The following is an 18,456-nucleotide window of genomic DNA, read 5'->3' on the forward strand; positions in this document are numbered from 1 at the left end:
TCAGGACCCCCAAAAAATCCCTTCAGGATCCTCAAAATCCCCCTCCAAATTCCTGCAGGACCCCCCAGACCCCCTCAAGACCCTGCAAAATCCCCCTCAAATCCACTCACAACCCCAGTTCTCCATAGAGACCCCACCAAAATCTCCCCAAAAACCTTCACGAGCCCCCAGTTCTCCCTCAGGACCCTCCAAAGCCCCTCACATCCCCTCAGCCCCATCACAACCTCTCAAATCCCCTCAGGACCCTCAATTCTCCCTCAGAATCCCTCAAAATCACCCCTAAACCCCTTCACAACCCCCCAGTTCTCCCTCAGGACTCCCACATCCCCTCAGGACCCCACAAACCCTCTCACATCCCCTCAGCCCCTCCCAATCTCCTCACAAAACCCCTCAGATCCCCCCCTAACCCTCTCAGGACCCTCCATATCCCCTCACGAACCCCCAAACCCCCTCATGACCCCCCTGATCCCCTCAGAACCCCCAAGTCTCCCTCACGAACCCCCAAACCCCCTCAGCTCCCCCCAACTCCCTCCTCACCCGCCCCCTTCCCCTCGCTCCCGGTGCTGATTGCGGTCGCTGTCGCCCATCCCGTGCTGCCGGCAGGGGTCCCGGGGCTCCCTCGGCGCCCCCAAATTCCCGCCCCGCCCCGCCCCCCCGCGGCCTCGGCCCCGGCCCCGCTCCGCCGCCGCTGGGCCCCACCGGGACCACAATGCCCACAATGCACCGAGTCTCAGCCGGAAGCAGCCGCCGACGCCGACGCGGGGGTAACTTCTGCCAGTACTTCTGCCATGCATTCTGATTGGTCCGCGCAGCGTTTGGCGCTTCTCGCCAGAGGTCTCGCGAGAGAAGCAGCGCGGCCATGTTTGTTAAGGGCAATTTTGTGGGCTCCTCAGAGCGCTCCGCGTTCCCTCATAAATCCAGCTGGGAACGGAGGAATGAATCCGCCTGGAAATGGCGGGATGGAGCCTAAATCTCCTCGGGCTGAGCCTAAACCCCCTGGGATTGAGCCAAGTCGGCCAAATCCTGGACCTTCCCATGGATTTTGGCGGTACCACTCAGGGGCTGGGGGCCACCACAAGTGCCATGAGGTCCCTGACACCTCCCCTGTCCCCCCACCAGCTGTCCCTGGCCGTGCTGCTGCCACAGGTCACCGTGGTGGCTACCCTGGGCGAACCTACTGGCCATCCTACCCAGTCTGAACGAGGAGATGAGGCCGTTCGTGTCCCCAAGGTGCCTGTACAGGGAGCTGGAGAAAGTCACCAGGGAGCTCCAGACCACCCTGCACCGCATGGATGACACCTGGAGGCACTGCAGTGTCACCTCCGATGATGGAAGACCCTGTCAACCCCCTGAGCCAGGCGCTGGCTGCCTGCAAGAGCACCCTATGGACCCCCCCGGAGCCATGTGACAATGGTGGCCCACAACGGGCAGGGGTAGGTGGATGTGCTTGTGGATGGGTGGGCCCGGCTGTCAGGGAAAGCCACCGAGCTCCGCAATGCCTGGAGGGATGTGGCCACCAAGGCGGCCATCAAGGTGGCCACCGCCCGGGCCAGGGAGCTGCAGGACAAGGCTGCCCATTATTGGACAGGTCAGGAAGACATTCTGGAGTTGAGTCTTGCCCTGGGCAGGGAGAAGGGGGCCAAGGTGATGGCCGAATATGAAGCCTGGGTGAGGAGACAGGCCAGGGTGGCTGCCAGCGAGGGAATAAGGGCCACCATGGAGAGACAGGAGGTGGAGGTGGCCCTGGGGCTGCTGGAGCGCTTCGTGGCTGCGTGTGACAAAGCCACCACATTCCCCTGGGAGCTCCAGCGCCCGCTCAGGGACATTGAGGCCACCCTGAAGGGGACAAATGAGGCGTCACCCAATGTCCCCAAGGACTTGGTGGCCAAGGTGGCTGTGGCCAAGCAGCTGTGGGAGGCTAGCACCTGCCTATTCAATCATCACCTGCTGGGGACACTTGGGGACATCCACAACCTCTTCTTGAGTCCCTATGGTGGCTTGCGGGGCATGGCAGAGGGGACAGCAGAGGGGGCAGGGAGTGGCAGAGGGGCAGGCGTGGGAGGGGCTACGAGGGGAGGGGCAGGCGGTGGCAGAGGGAACAAGAGGCTGACAAAAGGGATGGAGGGGACAAAGGGGATCCCTCGAGGGCATGGGGGCCAGCCTAGGAGGCCGCAAGTGCCAACAGGTCTCTGACACTTCCCCTGTCCCCTCTCCAGCTGTCTCCAACCCTGCTTCAGCCACAGGTCACTGTGGTGGCCAACCTGACAAGCTGCTGGCCACCCTGCCTATGCAGGAGAAGGAGATGAGGCTGTTCGTGTCCCCAGGTGCCTGCACAGGGACCTGGAGGATTTAACCAAGGAGCTCCATCAGCCTGTAAAGCATTGATGACACCTGGAGGCGCCGCAGTGTCACCTCCGATGATAATGACCCTGTCACCTCCCTGAGCCAGGTGCTGGCTGCCTACGAGAGCACCCCATGGACCACCAGGTTAGATGTGACAATGATGGCCAGCAAACAGCAGTGGTTGCTGGCTGTGCTTATGAACAGCTGGGCCCGGCTGGCCAGGAAAGCCACCAAGCTCCGCAACACCTGCAGGGTGATGGTCACTGAGGCGGCCACTGCCCGGGCCAGGGAGCTGCAGGACGAGGCTGCCCGTTATGGGACAGCTCAGGAAAACATGATGGAGCTGGGTCAGGCACTGGACGGGAAGGAGGGGGCTGAGGTGGTTGCCAGACCTGAATCGCAGGTGAGGGAAGAGGCCATGGAGGCCACCAGCGAGGGAACAACAGCCACCATGGAGAGACAGCGGGTGGAGGCGGCCCTGGGGCTGCTGGAGCGCTTGGTGGCCGTGTGTGACAAAGCCACTTCGTTCCTCTGGGAGCTGCAGCGCCTGCTCAGGGACATGGAGGCCACCCTGGAGGGGACAAGTAAGGCATCCCCCAAAGTCCCCAAGGCCTTGGTGGCCAAGGTGGCCATGGCCGAGCAGCTGTGGGAGGCCAGTGTCCGCCTGGTCAAGGATCACCTGCTGGGGACCGTTGACTACACTGGTAGCCAAGCTCGTGGAGAGATGGGACTGGCTGGCCAGAGAGGCTGCCAAGCTCCATGACAACCACAGGAAGGTGGTCACGGACCATCAGCTGATGGTGGCCCTGGACAAGGAGGAGGTGGCCTGGGAAATAGCCACCATCAATGCCCAGGTGGCGGCAGCCACCAGTGAGGCCATGGGAGAGGCTATGGTGGCCACCAGGAGGGGATATTGGGCAGAGGTGGCCCTGGGGCTGCTGCAGCGCTTGGTGGCCACGTGTGACAGAGCCACCTTGTTCAACTGGAACATTGAATGCCCCTTCAAGGACATCGAGGCCATCCTGAAGGGGATAAATGAGGTGTCCCCTGATGTCCTCCAGGCCTTGGTGGCCAAGGTGGCCAAGTTTGAGTGGCTGTGGGATGCCAGCACCCACCTGGCCAAGGATCACCTGCCAGGTACACTTGGGGACAGACAACCTCCTCTTGAGTCCCTGTGGTGACCATGGTGGCCCAAATGACCCTGGCAGCCGTGTGGTGGCTGAGCAGTGTCAAAGAGCCATTGAGGACATCCCAAGGCTGCTGCTGGGACAGTGATGTCATCACTGTGACGTCATCAGGGCAGTGATGTCACTGGAGAGAGTTGTGGACACTTGAGTGCCACCAGCTCCTTGTGTCACCAAGAGCCCCTCAAGTACCACCAGCTCCTCGGGTGCCACCAGCTCTTTGTGTCACCAAGAGCCCCTCAAGTGCTACCAGCTCCTCGAGTGCCAGCAGCTCCTCATGTCACCAAGAGTCCCTCACGTGCCACCTGCCTGGGACAGAACTGGTGCCACTGGGCTGGTGGTAGTGCCATGTTCCTGGTGCCACCTTTGTGATGCCCCTGTGTCCCTGCAGAGGGGACATAGGGATGGCAGGAGGGGACTGGGGGTTGCAAAGGGACAGAGGGGACAGCAGAGCCCTCCAAGGCAAGTGCCACCAGGTCCCTGACACCTCCACTGTCCCCTCCCCAGGTGTCCCCTCCACAGCCGCAGGCACTGGTGGCCATGGTGGCCACCCTGGGCAAGCTGGTGGCGACTGTGACCAAGCCACACTGGGCCAAGTGCCTGCATGAGTCCCCAAACTCCCTGCATGAGGGCCTGGAGAACTTCATCCAGATCCTGTGTAGGACGCAGAACCACAGGAGTGTCACCTCCCTGGGCCACTCTGGTGTCCCCTCCCTGGGCCAGGCCCTGGCCACCCTCAGGGCCTCCCCTGAGACCACCTGGGCTGATGTGAGAGCTGTGACCAGCACCTGGCAGGAGTCGGTGGCCAGGCTCGTGAACAGCTGGGACTGGCTGGCCAGAGAGGCCACCGAGCTCCGTGACACCTGCAGGGAGGTGGCCACTGCTGAGGCCGCTGTTGCAGCCACCGCCAAGGCCAGAGACTGGCAGGACACGGCCGCCTGCCTGGGGACAGCTCAGGAAAACATGGTGGCCATGGAACAGGAGCTGCCACTGGCCCTTGGCAGGGAGGAGGGGGCTTCGACTGTGGCTGCACTCAAGGCCCAGATGGTGGTGGCCACCAACGAGATGCTGGCGGCCACCATGGCCATGGGAGAGGCTGTGGTGGCCAAGAGCCAGGCATTGATGGCCACCAGGAGGGGACAGGAGGTGGAGGCCGCCCTGGGGCTGCTGGAGCACTTGGTGGCCACGTGTGACAAAGCCACCACCTTCCCCCGGGAGCTGCAGCGCCTGCTCAGGGACATCGTAGACACCATGGAGGGGACAGAGGAGGAGTCCCCCGATGTCCCCAAGGCCTTTCCAGCCAAGGTGGCTGTGGCTGAGCGGCTCTGAGTGGCCAACACCCGCCTGGCCACCAAGGATCACCTGCTAGGTGCACTTGATGACATCAACAACATCTTCAGTTGTGATTCCAACAGCTCCAGTGCCCCTGTGGTGACTGAGAAGTGCCAAAAAGCCATCGAGGGCATCCCAAAGCTGCTGCAGGGATGGTGATGTCACTGCCGTGAAATTATTATGGCAGTGACATCATCGGGGACATTGCTGCTGTCACCTGTGCCCTCCCCGTGCAGTATTTGAGGCAAATTTGGCGAAATTTCTGGTAATTTTCCTTGATGATGTCCCAAATCCTGATGGGAATTCCAGGGGTGATGTAACTGGGGACACTCAGGGACACTCAGGGACAGGGGACAGGGGTGAATGAGTCCCCTCAGCAGCTTCCAGCTTTCCACTGTGCCTGCAGCAGAGCCGAGTCATAAATTGCAATTTTATAATTGGCTTCTGCAATTCTGCATTGCCTTTTGCACTTTTGTATTGCCTTTTACACATTGCTATTGATCACCAGCAATTTGATATGGTATTTGATACTGCTATTATCAGTGATTCCTTGTAGCTGCTGGTTGGTGCAATATAATCTATCAGTTCATGTGTGCACCGTACAGCCTATAAATAAATATTTAAATAAATAAATAAATAAATGATTATTCTCTATATACATCAGACTGGTCTGTTCTGAACTCTGTGTCAGACACATTCCTTGAACCCACTGAGGGACGAGTGGTCAATAAATCCATCCCAATGTTCCATGAGGGGAGCACAGCCAGGGAGCTGCTTCAAGGCGCTGTCACTGAGAGATTTCCCCTTGGAAACTCGGGGTGGGATGGAAATACACCCGAGCAGATGGCAAAATTAAACTGATATCAAAGCCTCGTGGAATGGGGGTTAAAACATGGGGTCTCTAAAGCTGTAAATTGGTCAGAGCTTCAGCAAGTGAGGCAAAATGATGATGAATCACCCCTTGATTTTTTAAACAGGAAACAAGAGAAACTGCCATCAAATATACTGATGTAGATCCTGAATCAGCTGAGGGTGAAGCACATCTGCTTTTGTTTTGTGTGGGTCAGGCTTCAAATGATAAAAGAAGAACAGATAAAGGGAGTTGAAGACAGAGATAAACTGCTGGAGGTTGCCTGGAAGGTGTTTTGAGACAGGGGCCCAAGGGAAAGAGTTCATCCCAACCCAGCAAGAAGGCAGCTCAGGAAAAGTCACCCAAGAAAGCTTCCCCTGCGGAGAAGGAGCAGAGTGCATCCTGTAAGAAATGGGGGCACTGGAACAAGGACTGTCCAGTGCTGAAAGAAAAACCATCAGTCCCCAGCTGCCAGCAGAACAAACCTCAAGCAGCTCAGGCTCTGAGTGATGGGGGCCAAGGGCTGTCGTGGTAATGATTAGCACTGACTCCATGATTGCAGGAGGCTGATCAATCACCTTATCCTACCATACTGTATTGTTCTGTACTAATTAATAAACTCACCCCCTCACAGACAGTCTGATGTGGTAATGATTAGCATTGACTCCATGATTGCAGGAGGCTGATCAATCACCTTATCCTACCATACTGTATTGTTCTGTACTAATTAATAAACTCACCCCCTCACAGACAGTCCAATACAGACAGATCCAATTGGTCAACCAATCCAAACACCATCACCAATTAAGATAATGGCCAATTAAGAAAACACCCTTTGGTAAACCAATCCACATAACACATTCCACATGTGCACAACAACAGGTGCAGCAAGGAAGCAGATAAGTGGGAGTTAAGCCCCTGGGCCTCCACACCAGTGCATCTTCCTTCTCTTCACAGCCTCCTTCTCTTCCACACAGAAAAAGTTTAGGATTGACAAATCCTGGCTTGGGAGAACAACAAGGGATGAGCACCTTGGGTTTTGTGAGAAAGGAGCCTCACTCTTTAGAATTTTTAAAAGTTTAGTAAGGGATAATTAGAGACAAATCAGTAACAGCACTGGGTGCTTGGCAATGGCCAGAGGCACAATGGTTAACCACAGCAACTCTTCTTGTCTAGTTTTTCCATTGTATTGTTCAAATTATACACATTCAAACATTTCTTTGAACTCCTTTACATGTTCCAGGAATTCTTTATGTTGGTTTGACCCCCAAATCACCTTTTTAGAGTACATGCAGGAGTCGTGGGTTGTTGTTTTGAGGGTTGTGTGTCACCCCCTCACAAGGGCCCCCTGTTCTGTGGTTGCAGCAGGTGACAGTTACTGACAGTGGAAGGGTCAGTGGCAGGGGCCCTCATCACATCCCTTTCTTAAGTGTTATCTGACCAGGCAGACGGTTTTAGCTATTTCCACAAGTCCTTTAAACCAATGTAAGCTATTTCACAAATATCTCTGAGTCATTCTCATTATTGTCAGTTAGATATAAAAATAAAAGCATTAGCTATTATTTCACAACTACAGCTACTTCTGCAAAAGTTAACATTACAATGCACAACACATGGCATCCACTTTAATATTTTGCAAAAGTCAAAACTATAATGTCTGTTTTTCACACTGTCCATAAACTAAAATATCATCCATAAATGATGTTCTGAGGATACGAGCTGCACAGGGGCCAGGGCATTGGCCACAAGAACCTGACAAATTATACTATAGCAAAAGCAGTGAAAGGTGATTACAAACTGTACCATATCAAACTCGCTGTGATTAAGAATAATTTGCACAAGTCCATACATAATAGCAAAAGCCAACACTGCCTAGTTATTTACACCAAAGCCTGGGCAGGTTTTTCCCTTGCATGGAGCACTTGGGCCTTCCCCGGGCCCCTTCTGCCCTCCTGCAGAGCCGCTGGCATTTCCCAGCACACACAGTTTGTAACCCAGAGCCGGGTGCAGCCCCGAAGGCTCCAAGCGCCTCCTTCCAGGCTGACTCTGCAGGTGCCGAGGCTGCTCTGGGCTCTGCCAGGGCTCTGCTGGGGCTCAGCTCTGGGCCGGGCTGGGCCCACTCTCCCCTCACATGGCTCCAGGCAGCTGAGGCACAGCGGGAGAAGGAAGGGACACGTCAAGGGAGTCGAGGTTTGAGAGAGTTTTTATTCAAAAAACTGCCATAACAAACAAGAACCATAACAAACAGACTATGCAAACTACCCTAACCAACTAGCAGTACTAACTACCTTAACCAACTATCAGTGCTAACTACCAAAACTAACTAGTTGTCCTAAATGCTGTAACAAGAAGCTCCCTCAAGTGCTTCATCTCCTCTGCTGCTCCCTCAGTTGCTTCGCTGCAGTGATCACAGGGGTCAGGCTGGAGAGAGGCTTGGCTGATGACAAAAATGGGTGCTGCCCAAAGGATAAAAAAGAAAGAAATGAACTGTTACTTCCCAGAGTCAAGTTCCTCACAGGCCCTGTTGCAGCAGGACAAAGGGAAATGGTTTGAAACTAAAGAGAGGGGAGCAGGCTCAGATTAAATCTAAGGGAGAATTTTTTAACCAGGAGAGGGGGGGAACACTGACAGAAGGTGCCCAGAGGTGTGGGAGGTGCCTCCTCCCTGGAAACCTCCAAGCTCAGGTCGGGCAGGGCTCGGAGCCCCCTGACCTGTTGAAGATGTCCCTGCTCGCTGTGGGGCACCAGGCCCAGCTGGCCTCGAAAGGAGCCTGCCAGGCCAAAGCAGGCGAGGATTCTGCTCGCTCTGCGTGTGGAAAGCAGCGAGGCTGGAGACTGTCGGAGGGGGCCCCACAAGAAAACCCCTCCCTCGCGCTGCTGCTTGCCCTGCAGCCCTTGGCATTCACCTGCAGCAGCTCCTGGGCAGCCCAGCGCCGCTCCTCGTCCGGCTCCAGGCTGCACTCGAGGAAGTCCCGCAGCAGAGCCGACAGGCGCCGGGGCTCCTGCAGCTGCGGGGTCCCGTTCTGCCGGATCAGAGCGCGAGCCTGCAGGGAAAGCAAACTCAGCGCTCTGCCAGCTTCCTTCACACCCACACGGGCTCACATCCACCCCGGGTCCTCAGCCCCAGCTCCACGGGCACTTTCCTCCCTGACAGAGATGCTGCTCACAGCTCATTTTTCTGTGCCAACCAAAAGACCCAAACCCTGGGGCTGCCCAACCTCTTCAACATCCAAATGATCTCTCCCTGAGAGCCAGTTTCATTGGCTGACTCTGCTAGTAGGAACCTCCATCAGAAATAGCACATTTTGCTTCTCCAAATGTGGACACCAGCTGTACAGGCCATTTTCCAGAGTCAGTGTGGTCTGCCTGGGTTATTTCACAGGATTCTTACATCAAGTGCATCTCTGCAGTGCCACTGACACTCAAGTGAATGCATTCCTGATGCCCCATCCCAGAAACTGCCAGGCCAAAAACAGGAGGTTTGTGATGCTGAAAGCTCAGCTTTGGTGACACAGAGAAAGTAGCTTGGACTAGGAAAGAAATATGTTAGACTATGGGGATGTTAAACAATCATCCTCAGGTTTTCAACAAATTTCACAGTGAGAGGAATCAGGGGTGAGATCCTCCTGCAAAATGTCTTCTAGAAGCTCCTGCAGAAATCTTGTTGGGTTTGGGGATGGGATGTGGGGTTGGTTTGGGCTTTTCTTGCAGGGTAACATTAGAGCTGATGCACTTGCTTCACATTTCCATGTCATCCTCAGAGCCAGAAGAGCTGCAACAACGTAAATCCCAAAGCAAATTGTTGCTGGAGACTGCAGAATATTCGTCTGTGTTGAGGCTGGAGTCCTCTGGGAATTCCCTTCCCATGTGCAGAAACCTCCAGCTGCTGCTCCCAGGGCAGGGTCCCCCTGTGCTCACAGGCCTCTGCAACCACTGGAGAATTTGCCTCTTACCATGGCCCCCGTTTCCCTGAAGTAAGGAAGTTCTCCTTCCACCATCTCGATGGTCACAATGCCAAAGGCCCAGATGTCCACCTTGGGGCCATAAGGAGATCTGGTCACAACTTCTGGGGCCATCCAGTGAGCAGTGCCCACCATGGAGCTGCGCCGGTCCTGCTCAGGGCTGAGCTGAGCACAGAGGCCAAAATCAGCTGAGGACAGAAACAAACCCTGTCAAAGGCAGCTGGAATGAGGAAACCAAGCACAAAGATTCCCCACTCTCCATCTGAGAATGCAGTAGTGAAGTCAGCTGGGAAAGTCCTCAGGGCTGTAGCCAAGGAAAGATGGAACTGGATCCTTACAGAAACCCTCAGCTTTCATGCAGTGGCTTTTACTGATTCCCTTGGAGCTTTAGATTCCCACTGCTGCCCCTCTGGAAGGGCCAGAGCCAGAGCAAAGGCACGGCTGGCACCCTGCTCCTCCCCTGAGCTCTCTGCAGGGGCAGCCGCTCTCAGCTGGCAGCAGGGCCCGGGCAGTGCCCCCAGCAGCCCTTGTGGGGCTCTGGCCTCACTGGGAAGCAGCCCCACAGCCGCAGCCCGGGAGCGCCGTGCCTGGCCGGGAACACCCACCCAGCCTGACAGAGCCGTCCATTCCCAGGAGGATGTTGGAGCTCTTCAGATCCCTGTGAATCACCCGGTTGGAATGGAGGAAATCCAGGCCCTGCAGACACTGAGAGAGAATAAGAAACACCAGGGTAAAAACCAATGGCCCGAATATATCACACCAGAAAGGAAAGTTCAGAATTCTGCCAGCAGCAGCTTTGCTGGGACAGGCCAGGAGGGCAGTGCACACAAGCTCCAGGCAAACGGTGCAAGGCAAAGCTGAGAACAGCAAATCAAATCAAAAAAGGACAGAGAGTACCACAACAGCAGGAGAGAGAGCAAGAACAGAGCAGAAGTGCAGTGATGCTGGCAGGCCGTTCACTGCAGAGGCTCTTTCTTCTCCAGCTCATGAAAACAGCACAGAAACAAAGCCCTGAGCATGGAGCCACTCCTGTTCTCATGCCTGTTTGGAAGGACCATCGTGTCCCAGCCATGGGAGTGACAAGCAGGATCCCTCACCTCCCGACTGACAGCTGCCATCTCTCCTTCAGCCATGCGTGTCTGTCTGACAACGTCCTGCAAAGTTCCTCCATCCATGTATTCCATCACCAGCCACAGCTCTCCATCAACAAGGAAGCTGGAAGAGGAAAACAATGGCATGGAGATGAATGGGCAGTGCTCAATTCCCCCATGGAAAAGCCTGGATGGAGTTTTGTTTCCAGGTCACTTGTCAGTGAGGACAGAATCAGATGGAGAGACATTCCTGCCAGGCTGCACAGCCATTGGAATCTGCACAGTCTAAAGGAGAAGGAGACACCTGTGAGAAAGGAGAGGCCTTAGATGGCAAGCAGGGGAAAAATGCAGGTTAGCAACAGCCCAGATCAATGTGGAACCACAACACTTGCCCCCGGCTGGTTCAGCTTCTGAACTCCTCAGTTCCACCATTCCCTCCAGAACAAGGCAACACAACTGCCAGGGCTATCCAGGGGAGGAGGCCGTGCAGCACTTGGGACAAAAGCAGTCAGAAAACCTTTCAGAAAGTCCCTTCAGAAACAGGCAAGGCCAGTGAAAAATGGGCAAATGAGGCATTTCTGGAAACAAGAACCTGGTCTGCCTGGCATCTGTAGCAATGGAAAAGGGCTGGGAAGAAGAAGCCAAGGGAAATAATTTCTGCTGTGGTTCATCAGCACTTGTTGGGAGACACAGCAAACGGGGTCAACTTGAAGGAAAAACCAAAGCAAAGCAACAAAAGCACACACAGGGAGTGAACTGCCAGGCTGTTGTTTGGGGAAGATGTGGCTGGGTCAGGCATTTTCAAAACAGGCTACAGACTAGGGATGCCAGGAAAGGTTAACGCAGGGCCCGGGCACGGGATAAGAGCTGAAACACTCACCTGTCCAAAGAGTTGACAATGTTGGGGTTCTTCTTGTCCTTCAGGAGCAGGATCTCATTCACAGCTCGTTCCCTGTTCTGCCCTCGGAGACTCATTTTCTTTATGGCCACCTGAAGGGACATGGCAGCCCTTGAACTGCAGGAGTCTGTGGCAGGAGGCCACAGCAAACACGGAGCGAGTCTGTTTGGAGCGACGGAGCCAGGCTGTGCCAAACTGCCTTGGGATGGGACACCAGAGCTCAGCAAGTGCCATTCCCACAGCCCATTGCTCTGCCAGCTGGGGGCTGCTCACAGGACACATGGCCAGAGACATTTGGCCTTGCAAGCTCTGCAGAAATGGTCCCTCAGCTGTCAGCCTCAAAGCTCTAACAACATCCTCTGCACCTACAGTCTGCTCAAATGGCCTCAACACTCTCATTATTATTATTCAAACCCATTTTGAAAGCAGAGGTAATTCTGGTTCTGTGAAAACAGAGCAAAACAGCCAGGAACCCTTTAGCAATTCTATGGGATTTGGTTATGATTTCAGATCCAACTGCTCTGTTTGGGATTGCACAACAAAGCAAACACACACATCCATTGCTCAGGTGATCCCTGTCACAGGCTGTCACTGACACCAGACCCAAACACACCTGCAGGGTTTGGGAGAGAGCTTTGCTCTGGACATCCATCTTCTCATTTCTCTCCCTCGCCCTCTGTGAACAGCTGAAGTAGGACTAAAACCCCAAATTGAGCCCAAGTGGGATGCCTCCTGATAGTGCCTTGGGGTTCCCTTTGAAGATGAAAGGCAGGATGGAAAAACTGCTAAATGGTGTTCCTGTCAGAGGCTGGGGTGAAGATAAATTGGGCCTCAGTCTCCAGCAGCTGATGCATTCACACTTTTAGATATGAAGACCAAGCCAGTGCATCCTGCTCTGACAGACACCACTGCCCTCCTTGCATTCCTTTGGCACTTCAGAAGGACCAGGTCTGCCCCAGCTGTGCTCTGCAGGCTGACACTGCTCTGCCTTCAGAGGAGCAGCCTGGGCACGAAAGCTCTGCTGGCCCCCAAAGCTGCAGCCACAGCTCCCAGCAGAGGGGAAAGCCCTGGAGAGCTGCCGGGCGTGCTGGGCGTGTTGACACTGACCTCTCCTCCAGTGGCCCTGTCCAGTCCTTTGTAAACGGTTCCGAAAGCCCTGGAGACAAAACAGCAGAGAAGAAAGAAGCAGCGCTTTAGGCCCTGGCAGTGAAAGCCAGCCCAGACAGGAGATCTCTGCTGCCTGCAGCCTTCACAAACACCTGGGTGCATCGACCCTTCCAACAACAGCACAGCAGCCACCAGCCCTCTGCCATGCAAGGTGGGCGAGAGAAAACTGAGACCCAGCACGAAGGAATTGGGCTGGAGCAAATCCCAAATGTCCACCCTGAACTGCTTTAGTTCAAAACCTAGGAGGGGAAATGGGTGTCTAAAGAACTGGAAAAGAATGCATTTCATCCTTTTCCATGTCCTGCCTAAGACCTGCAGGCTCCACAAGGGCCCTGCCATCAGGCAGGTGATGCATTTTCCCCCTGAGTGCATCAGCTCTGTGTCTCTTACTGAATGGATGGGATCTGCTATCTGTGCTAGAATAGAGCCCTAATTAGTTCACTTCTAGTTTCTGTTTCTAAACCTTTAGGTTGATCATTCTGACCCGTGGATATTTTTCAAAGGAAAATATTTGAAAGAAATCTTCTTGAAAATTGCTTTCTGACAGTCATCAGATGGTGAGTTGCTCTTTTAGGCAATCCAGTTCCAGGGACAGAAGATCTTCCAAGTCCTGCCCCGTGCTGCAGGCAGGACACTGCCAGCCTCAGGGGGCTCTGACGATGCCTCCTGACCACAGTTATCAATTCTGATCAGGACTGAGAGACAGCAGGATGGCAGCCCAGTGTCTGAAGGTGTTTGGAGCACTCCTGACTTCTCACTGGATCCTGCCACAGCACAACCCCTGGCCCTGCTTGTGCAGAGGTCGCTGCCGTGCCCTTACCCTTGGCCAATCTGCTCCAGCTCCAGGTATTTCTCGGCAGGCTCCGCCTCGCTCACGGTGTTTCCTGAAAGAAACCACGTGGAAGACGCTCCCTCCCAGAGTGAGACCCCGCCCTGCAGCAGAGCCAGAACGCAGCCCCACTCCCTGGGGCCGTGAGCCCCTTGGTCTCAGCTGGGGAAGGACAAGAAATGGCTCGGTGACATTCAGCTGCAGAGCAACCCTGGGTGCAGCTGATGCCGAGACACACACACAGCGCCCTGCTCGGGCACCCAGGGACAGAGCAGACGTACTCAGCTGCATCAGGCACCACTCCCCTCTCCCCTCTGGCTGCAGGGCTGTGCTGCTGTCAGAATGCTCAGCCCAGGATCCCACAGAGGAGGGAGGTTCGGTGTCCTCTTCCCAAGCAGAGGGAAGTTCTCCATCCTCTTTCCAAAATTCTGCAGGTTCGCCATCATCTTTCCAAGCCAGGGGATGTTCGCTGTCCACTTCCCATGCTGGGAGATGTTCATCCTTCTCTTCCCAAGACACAGGATGTCCTCCATCCTCATTCCACACTGGGAGATGTTCAACATCCTCATCCCATGCCTTGGGAGCTTCGCCATCCTCGTCCCACACCAGGGGAAATCCACCATCCTCATCCCAGGACGGGAGATGTCTACTGTCCTTGTCCCCCTGTGTGGGAGCCTCGCCGCTGCATTCCCACACCGCGGGATGTTCGCCCTCATCTCCCAGAACAGCAGGAAGCTCACTGTCATCTCCTGGCTCTGAGGGAAGCTCACTGTCACCTCCTGGCACTGAGGGAAGTTCACCATCATCCCCCAGAACAGCGGGAAGCTCACTGCTGTCTTCCTCCTCTTTGGCCTCCTCTTTGGAAGCAGAGGGAGCCACAGGAGGTGCTGGTGCTGCTTTTGTGCCCTGTGGACAGATGGCAGCGTGAGGGACGGGAAGTTCAATCTCAGTTCTCACCTTATTTATCCTCAGCTGCACATCCAGCTGCACTAAGCAGAAATTGGGTTTGGAGCTGTTCCAACTAACAATGGGCTAAAGTCGACATTGCCACTTATTGCTGGGAATTCAACATTCCACCATGGCTAAAGCCAGCCAGCAATCCTCTGCCTGCAAAGCCAGACCTGCAGCTCTTCAAAAGCTCTTCAGCAGAAAAGGAGAAAACTGACGGGGATCCCTTTGATGCTGCTACTGCTGAGACACTGACAGGAACTTTCCTTCAGCCTCCCAGGCTGGCACTCAGCTGCCACATGCCGAGCTCACCACTTGCTGCACAATTCCAAACACCAAAGGTTCCTTTCCCACTCACCGAAGGAGGAGCTGCTCGGGATCCACAGAAGAAGTGCCCTGAAATGGGAGAGGGAACATGAACCAGATGCTGTTAGGCTGAAAAATGCCTGTGGTGGGAAATGCCACAGAGCAAGGCAACCCCACAAGAGCATTTTGCTTTCACAGCATCCCTGCAGGAGCCACAGTCCCTTCCCACAGCAAGCAAGAGAACAGCACAAAATACTGGGCTGGGTCAGTTCTTGGCCGGAGCAGCAAACGGAGGGAGTTCCAGGCTCTGCTGGCACAGACTCCCTGCCTGAGGGAACAGAACCCCCCAGGGCTCTTTGCAAATGCTGTGCACGCCCCGCTGGCTGCAGACACCCCCTTTTTCAGCTGCAGCTGCTGGCAGGAACTCTCCCAAAGCAATGGTGTCTTCATGGCAATTTGGTTCCAAAGTCAGCTCAGCTCCAGAGGAAGAACACAAAGCACACAGCAAGCCCAAAGCCACAGATGCTGCACCGAGGGAAAGCCTCGACTTACGTGCCAAGTGGGTTAAAAAATACCCCGAATAAGCCACCGAGTAGAGAGTGCAAACTGCAGCAGCCACGTGCTGGATCATTTTGGCTGCGCTGCACACGTCTGCAGCCTGTAGCCCTGCAAGCACAGGAGGACACCCGTCAGGGCTGGGCTGGCTGCTGAGAATGCCTCGGGCAGGAGGATCCTCTGGCAGCGAGCCCAGAGCCACTCTGGGCACTGAGGCCTCCGTGTCCCACAGCAACGGGAACACCACGGGGACGTGGCACTGCTCCTGTGACACCACAGCAGCAGCTCACGCAGAAACCGCCTGGAAGGTTCTCCTGTGTCACAGAGGAGCACAAAGATCCCTCCCAGGGCACAGCCTATTGCCCAAAGGATGCCAGAGGAACTCAGAAAATGCAGCACACAAGGACACCCCATAGCCCAGCCTGAACACTGAGGAGGAACAAGGATGGCACCAAACCAAAGGAAACGTGACCTTTAGTCACTGATACTTCTGACTGAAAGCAGCAAGCCTTGTTCCATCAGGGATCTTTGTTCTAGTTCTAAAAACAAGCAAGGGTCTCCAACCTTAAATACACAGAAGGCAGGAGCTGGGGAGGAGGTGGGATTGGGAAGGAGGAGGAGGAGGGAGAGAGGAAAAGGAGGAGTAGGAAGAGGTGGAGCAGGAACAGGAGGTTCCAGTGTCCCCTGTGGCCGCAGCCATGGGACCATCGCCCCCACCTTGTCCTGCAGGTGAGAGGGGAGGGGGAGCTTGTCCCAAATCCATCGGGGTGTCGCTGAGAGGGTTTTTTATTGGGGTGTGTTTGGAGCTTGCAGATTGTGGAATTGACCCCAAATATCATCTCCCATCCCTGGGAGGTTTTTTTCTGTGTGTGTGTAGGTTTGGATCTTGAAGGACCCCAAGGCTGAGCCCCTTGGGGGGATCTTTGGGGGTCCACGTGGCCATTGCCCAGTCTGGGCAGGGGAGGACATTGGTCCTGGGGATCCCGGGAGAGCAGAGGAGGGGAACCCCTGGGACCCCCAGAGTGGGGAGAGCAGAGAGAGGTGATCCCAGAGCTGGGGAACCGTGGCTGGCTGGAAAGTGGGAGAGCCTGGAGAAGAGGGACCTCTGGGATCCCTGCTATCTCAAAGTAGAGCATCAGGGGAGAAGGGACCCCATGGACCCCCAAAAGCCCCTGGATCATCCCTAAGAAGGATGCTGGAGAAAGGGGAACCCCTGGAGCCATTGGACCCCCATTATCCCAAGGAAAGGAAAACTCTGGAACCCCAAAAGTGGAGAGGTCAGCGATAGGGAACTCCTGGGAGAGATTTTTTTGGGCTGAATCTTGACATTGTGGAGATTTCCATGAACAGAAGATTCCTGATGTATTCTAGAGATGGAATTGGCCAGGGGGAGCCTCTACCCCAAGGCGCTCCCACCTTGGTTTCCCCCAAACCAGGATCTGTCCTTGCCAAGCTGTGGCCTGATGGAGGAGGAGGAAAAGCCCCAGAGATCCCTCACGAGGAGTGGCTGCAAACCCAGCCCAGGGAGCTGCAGGGAGGAAAGAGCCCCCCTGAGCCAGGAAGGTGTCTCGAGATCCAGCTGGAGCTCAGAGCTAGTGGAGAAGCCTTATGGCAGGGAGAAGCCCCACAAGTGCTTGGAGTGTGGGAAGGGTTTCAGACACAGCTCCACCCTGATGGAACACCAGAACATCCACACTGGGGAGAGGCCCCGTGAGTGTGGGGAACGTGGGAAGAGTTTCAGTGGGACCTCTGACCTCAGCAAGGACACCAAGATCCACACTGGGGAACGGCTCCATGAGTGCTTGGAATGTCAGAAGAGCTTCAGGTGGAATTCAGGGATCGTCACTCACCAGCACTTCCACACCAGGGAGAGGCCCTGCGAGTGTCCCCAGTGTGGGAGGTGCTTCGTGCGCTGCTCCAGCTCCATCCCCCATGGGAGGATCCGCGCTGGATGATCCCCAGTGACCCCCGTTGGGCAGAGCCCTGGTGACCCCCGATCCGGGTGATCCCTCTTGGGTGGGGGAAGGTGTTGGAGAGATTTCTTTGCCCTCTCCTTGTGCTGCTGTGATTTGGTTGGTAATAAATTCCCTCCGTGTGACCAGGCCGGGTCGGTTGTGCCCTTCCCGGATTTGCTGAGGGATCCCTCCCGGTCCTTGTCCCCACGGAGGAACCCTCGGTTCCATTTTCTGTCCCTGTGCGGCTGCGGGGGGCAGGGACAGAGCGCCTCTGGTGGTGCCTGGCATCGGGCCAGCGTCACTGCTCGCCACGGGCACCCCGGAGATCCCGCGCACCTGGGCACGCATTTCTGGGCTCACCTGAGCTCCCACCTGCCCAGCGCCCCAAGGCTCCCCCTCCCTGGAAAAGCCGCCTCCGGGGCTGCAGCGTCCCGGGAACCCCTCAGCCAATCACAACACAGCTGGAACGCGCCGCAGCCAATGAGAGCGCGGGGCGTTGATGACTCATCAGTTGTGTGGCAGAGCCTGTGAGCTCGGCTCCCCAGCAGTGGCGGGAGCCAATGAGAGCGCGCGGCGCTGCCGAGCCCGCCCCGCTCCGGACTGGTGCTCCCAGCGCAGCGCGGCTGCTTCGGGGCTGCGGCCCCTGCCCGGCGCTGGCCGTGGGGCGAGGGGCGGCAGCTGGGGCCGGACTGGTGGCACTGGTGGTGCTGGGAGCCCCCCCGGCTGCGGGCGCGGGGCTCTCGGGTGAGCGGGGGGGCGGGAGGCGGTGGGACAGGGGGGGAAGAAGGGGGAAAAGGGGGCGGTGGGAGCCCGGAATGGACGGGAGGAGGATGGGATAGTGGGAAAAGGTTGTGGAAATGTGGCAAGTAGGGGGAATGGTCTCGGGTTTCCTGCGGTCAGGATGACCCCGACAGTCCTTTTTTCCCAGCCCGAGGTTCGAAGAAGGAGTCGGAATTCCTTGGTTCTGGTTTTCAAGTATATTTTCTCTGATCTAAAACATTCTTTTCCTGACCCGCAGAGGTCTGTCTAGCAGGTCT

The 18,456-nt window shown here is 55.9% G+C and overlaps 1 protein-coding gene across 1 annotated transcript; it reads right to left on the reverse strand.

Annotated features, from left to right (window-relative positions):
* Positions 1–7,896: 7,896 nt before the first annotated feature.
* On the reverse strand, positions 7,897–17,767 carry LOC132340474 (serine/threonine-protein kinase PAK 3-like). The gene is made up of 11 exons (XM_059871500.1): positions 17,722–17,767; positions 15,485–15,575; positions 14,962–14,999; positions 13,647–13,710; positions 12,767–12,815; positions 11,642–11,751; positions 10,768–10,885; positions 10,276–10,375; positions 9,662–9,858; positions 8,615–8,752; positions 7,897–8,165 (listed from the first exon to the last, which is right to left on the reverse strand). Exons 1-11 carry the CDS (start codon positions 17,765–17,767, stop codon positions 8,076–8,078), a joined length of 1,041 nt encoding a protein of 346 aa, XP_059727483.1. The 3' UTR covers positions 7,897–8,075.
* Between the last annotated feature and the right edge of the window lie 689 nt (positions 17,768–18,456).

This window comes from Haemorhous mexicanus, chromosome 32 (assembly GCF_027477595.1).
Source record: "Haemorhous mexicanus isolate bHaeMex1 chromosome 32, bHaeMex1.pri, whole genome shotgun sequence".
Taxonomy (NCBI): Eukaryota; Metazoa; Chordata; class Aves; order Passeriformes; family Fringillidae; genus Haemorhous; species Haemorhous mexicanus.

Bases quoted from the DNA above. Each gene is read 5' to 3' on its own strand.
- LOC132340474 (XM_059871500.1), bottom strand. From the start codon at position 17,767: ATGCGTGCCCAGGTGCGCGGGATCTCCGGGGTGCCCGTGGCGAGCA. The intron at 15,576-17,721 runs GTGACGCTGGCC...CTGTGCTTGCAG, and splicing joins CGGGGTGCCCGTGGCGAGCA to GGCTACAGGCTGCAGACGTG. The intron at 11,752-12,766 runs GTCAGTGTCAAC...ATGTCCCTTCAG, and splicing joins ACAGGGCCACTGGAGGAGAG to GTGGCCATAAAGAAAATGAG.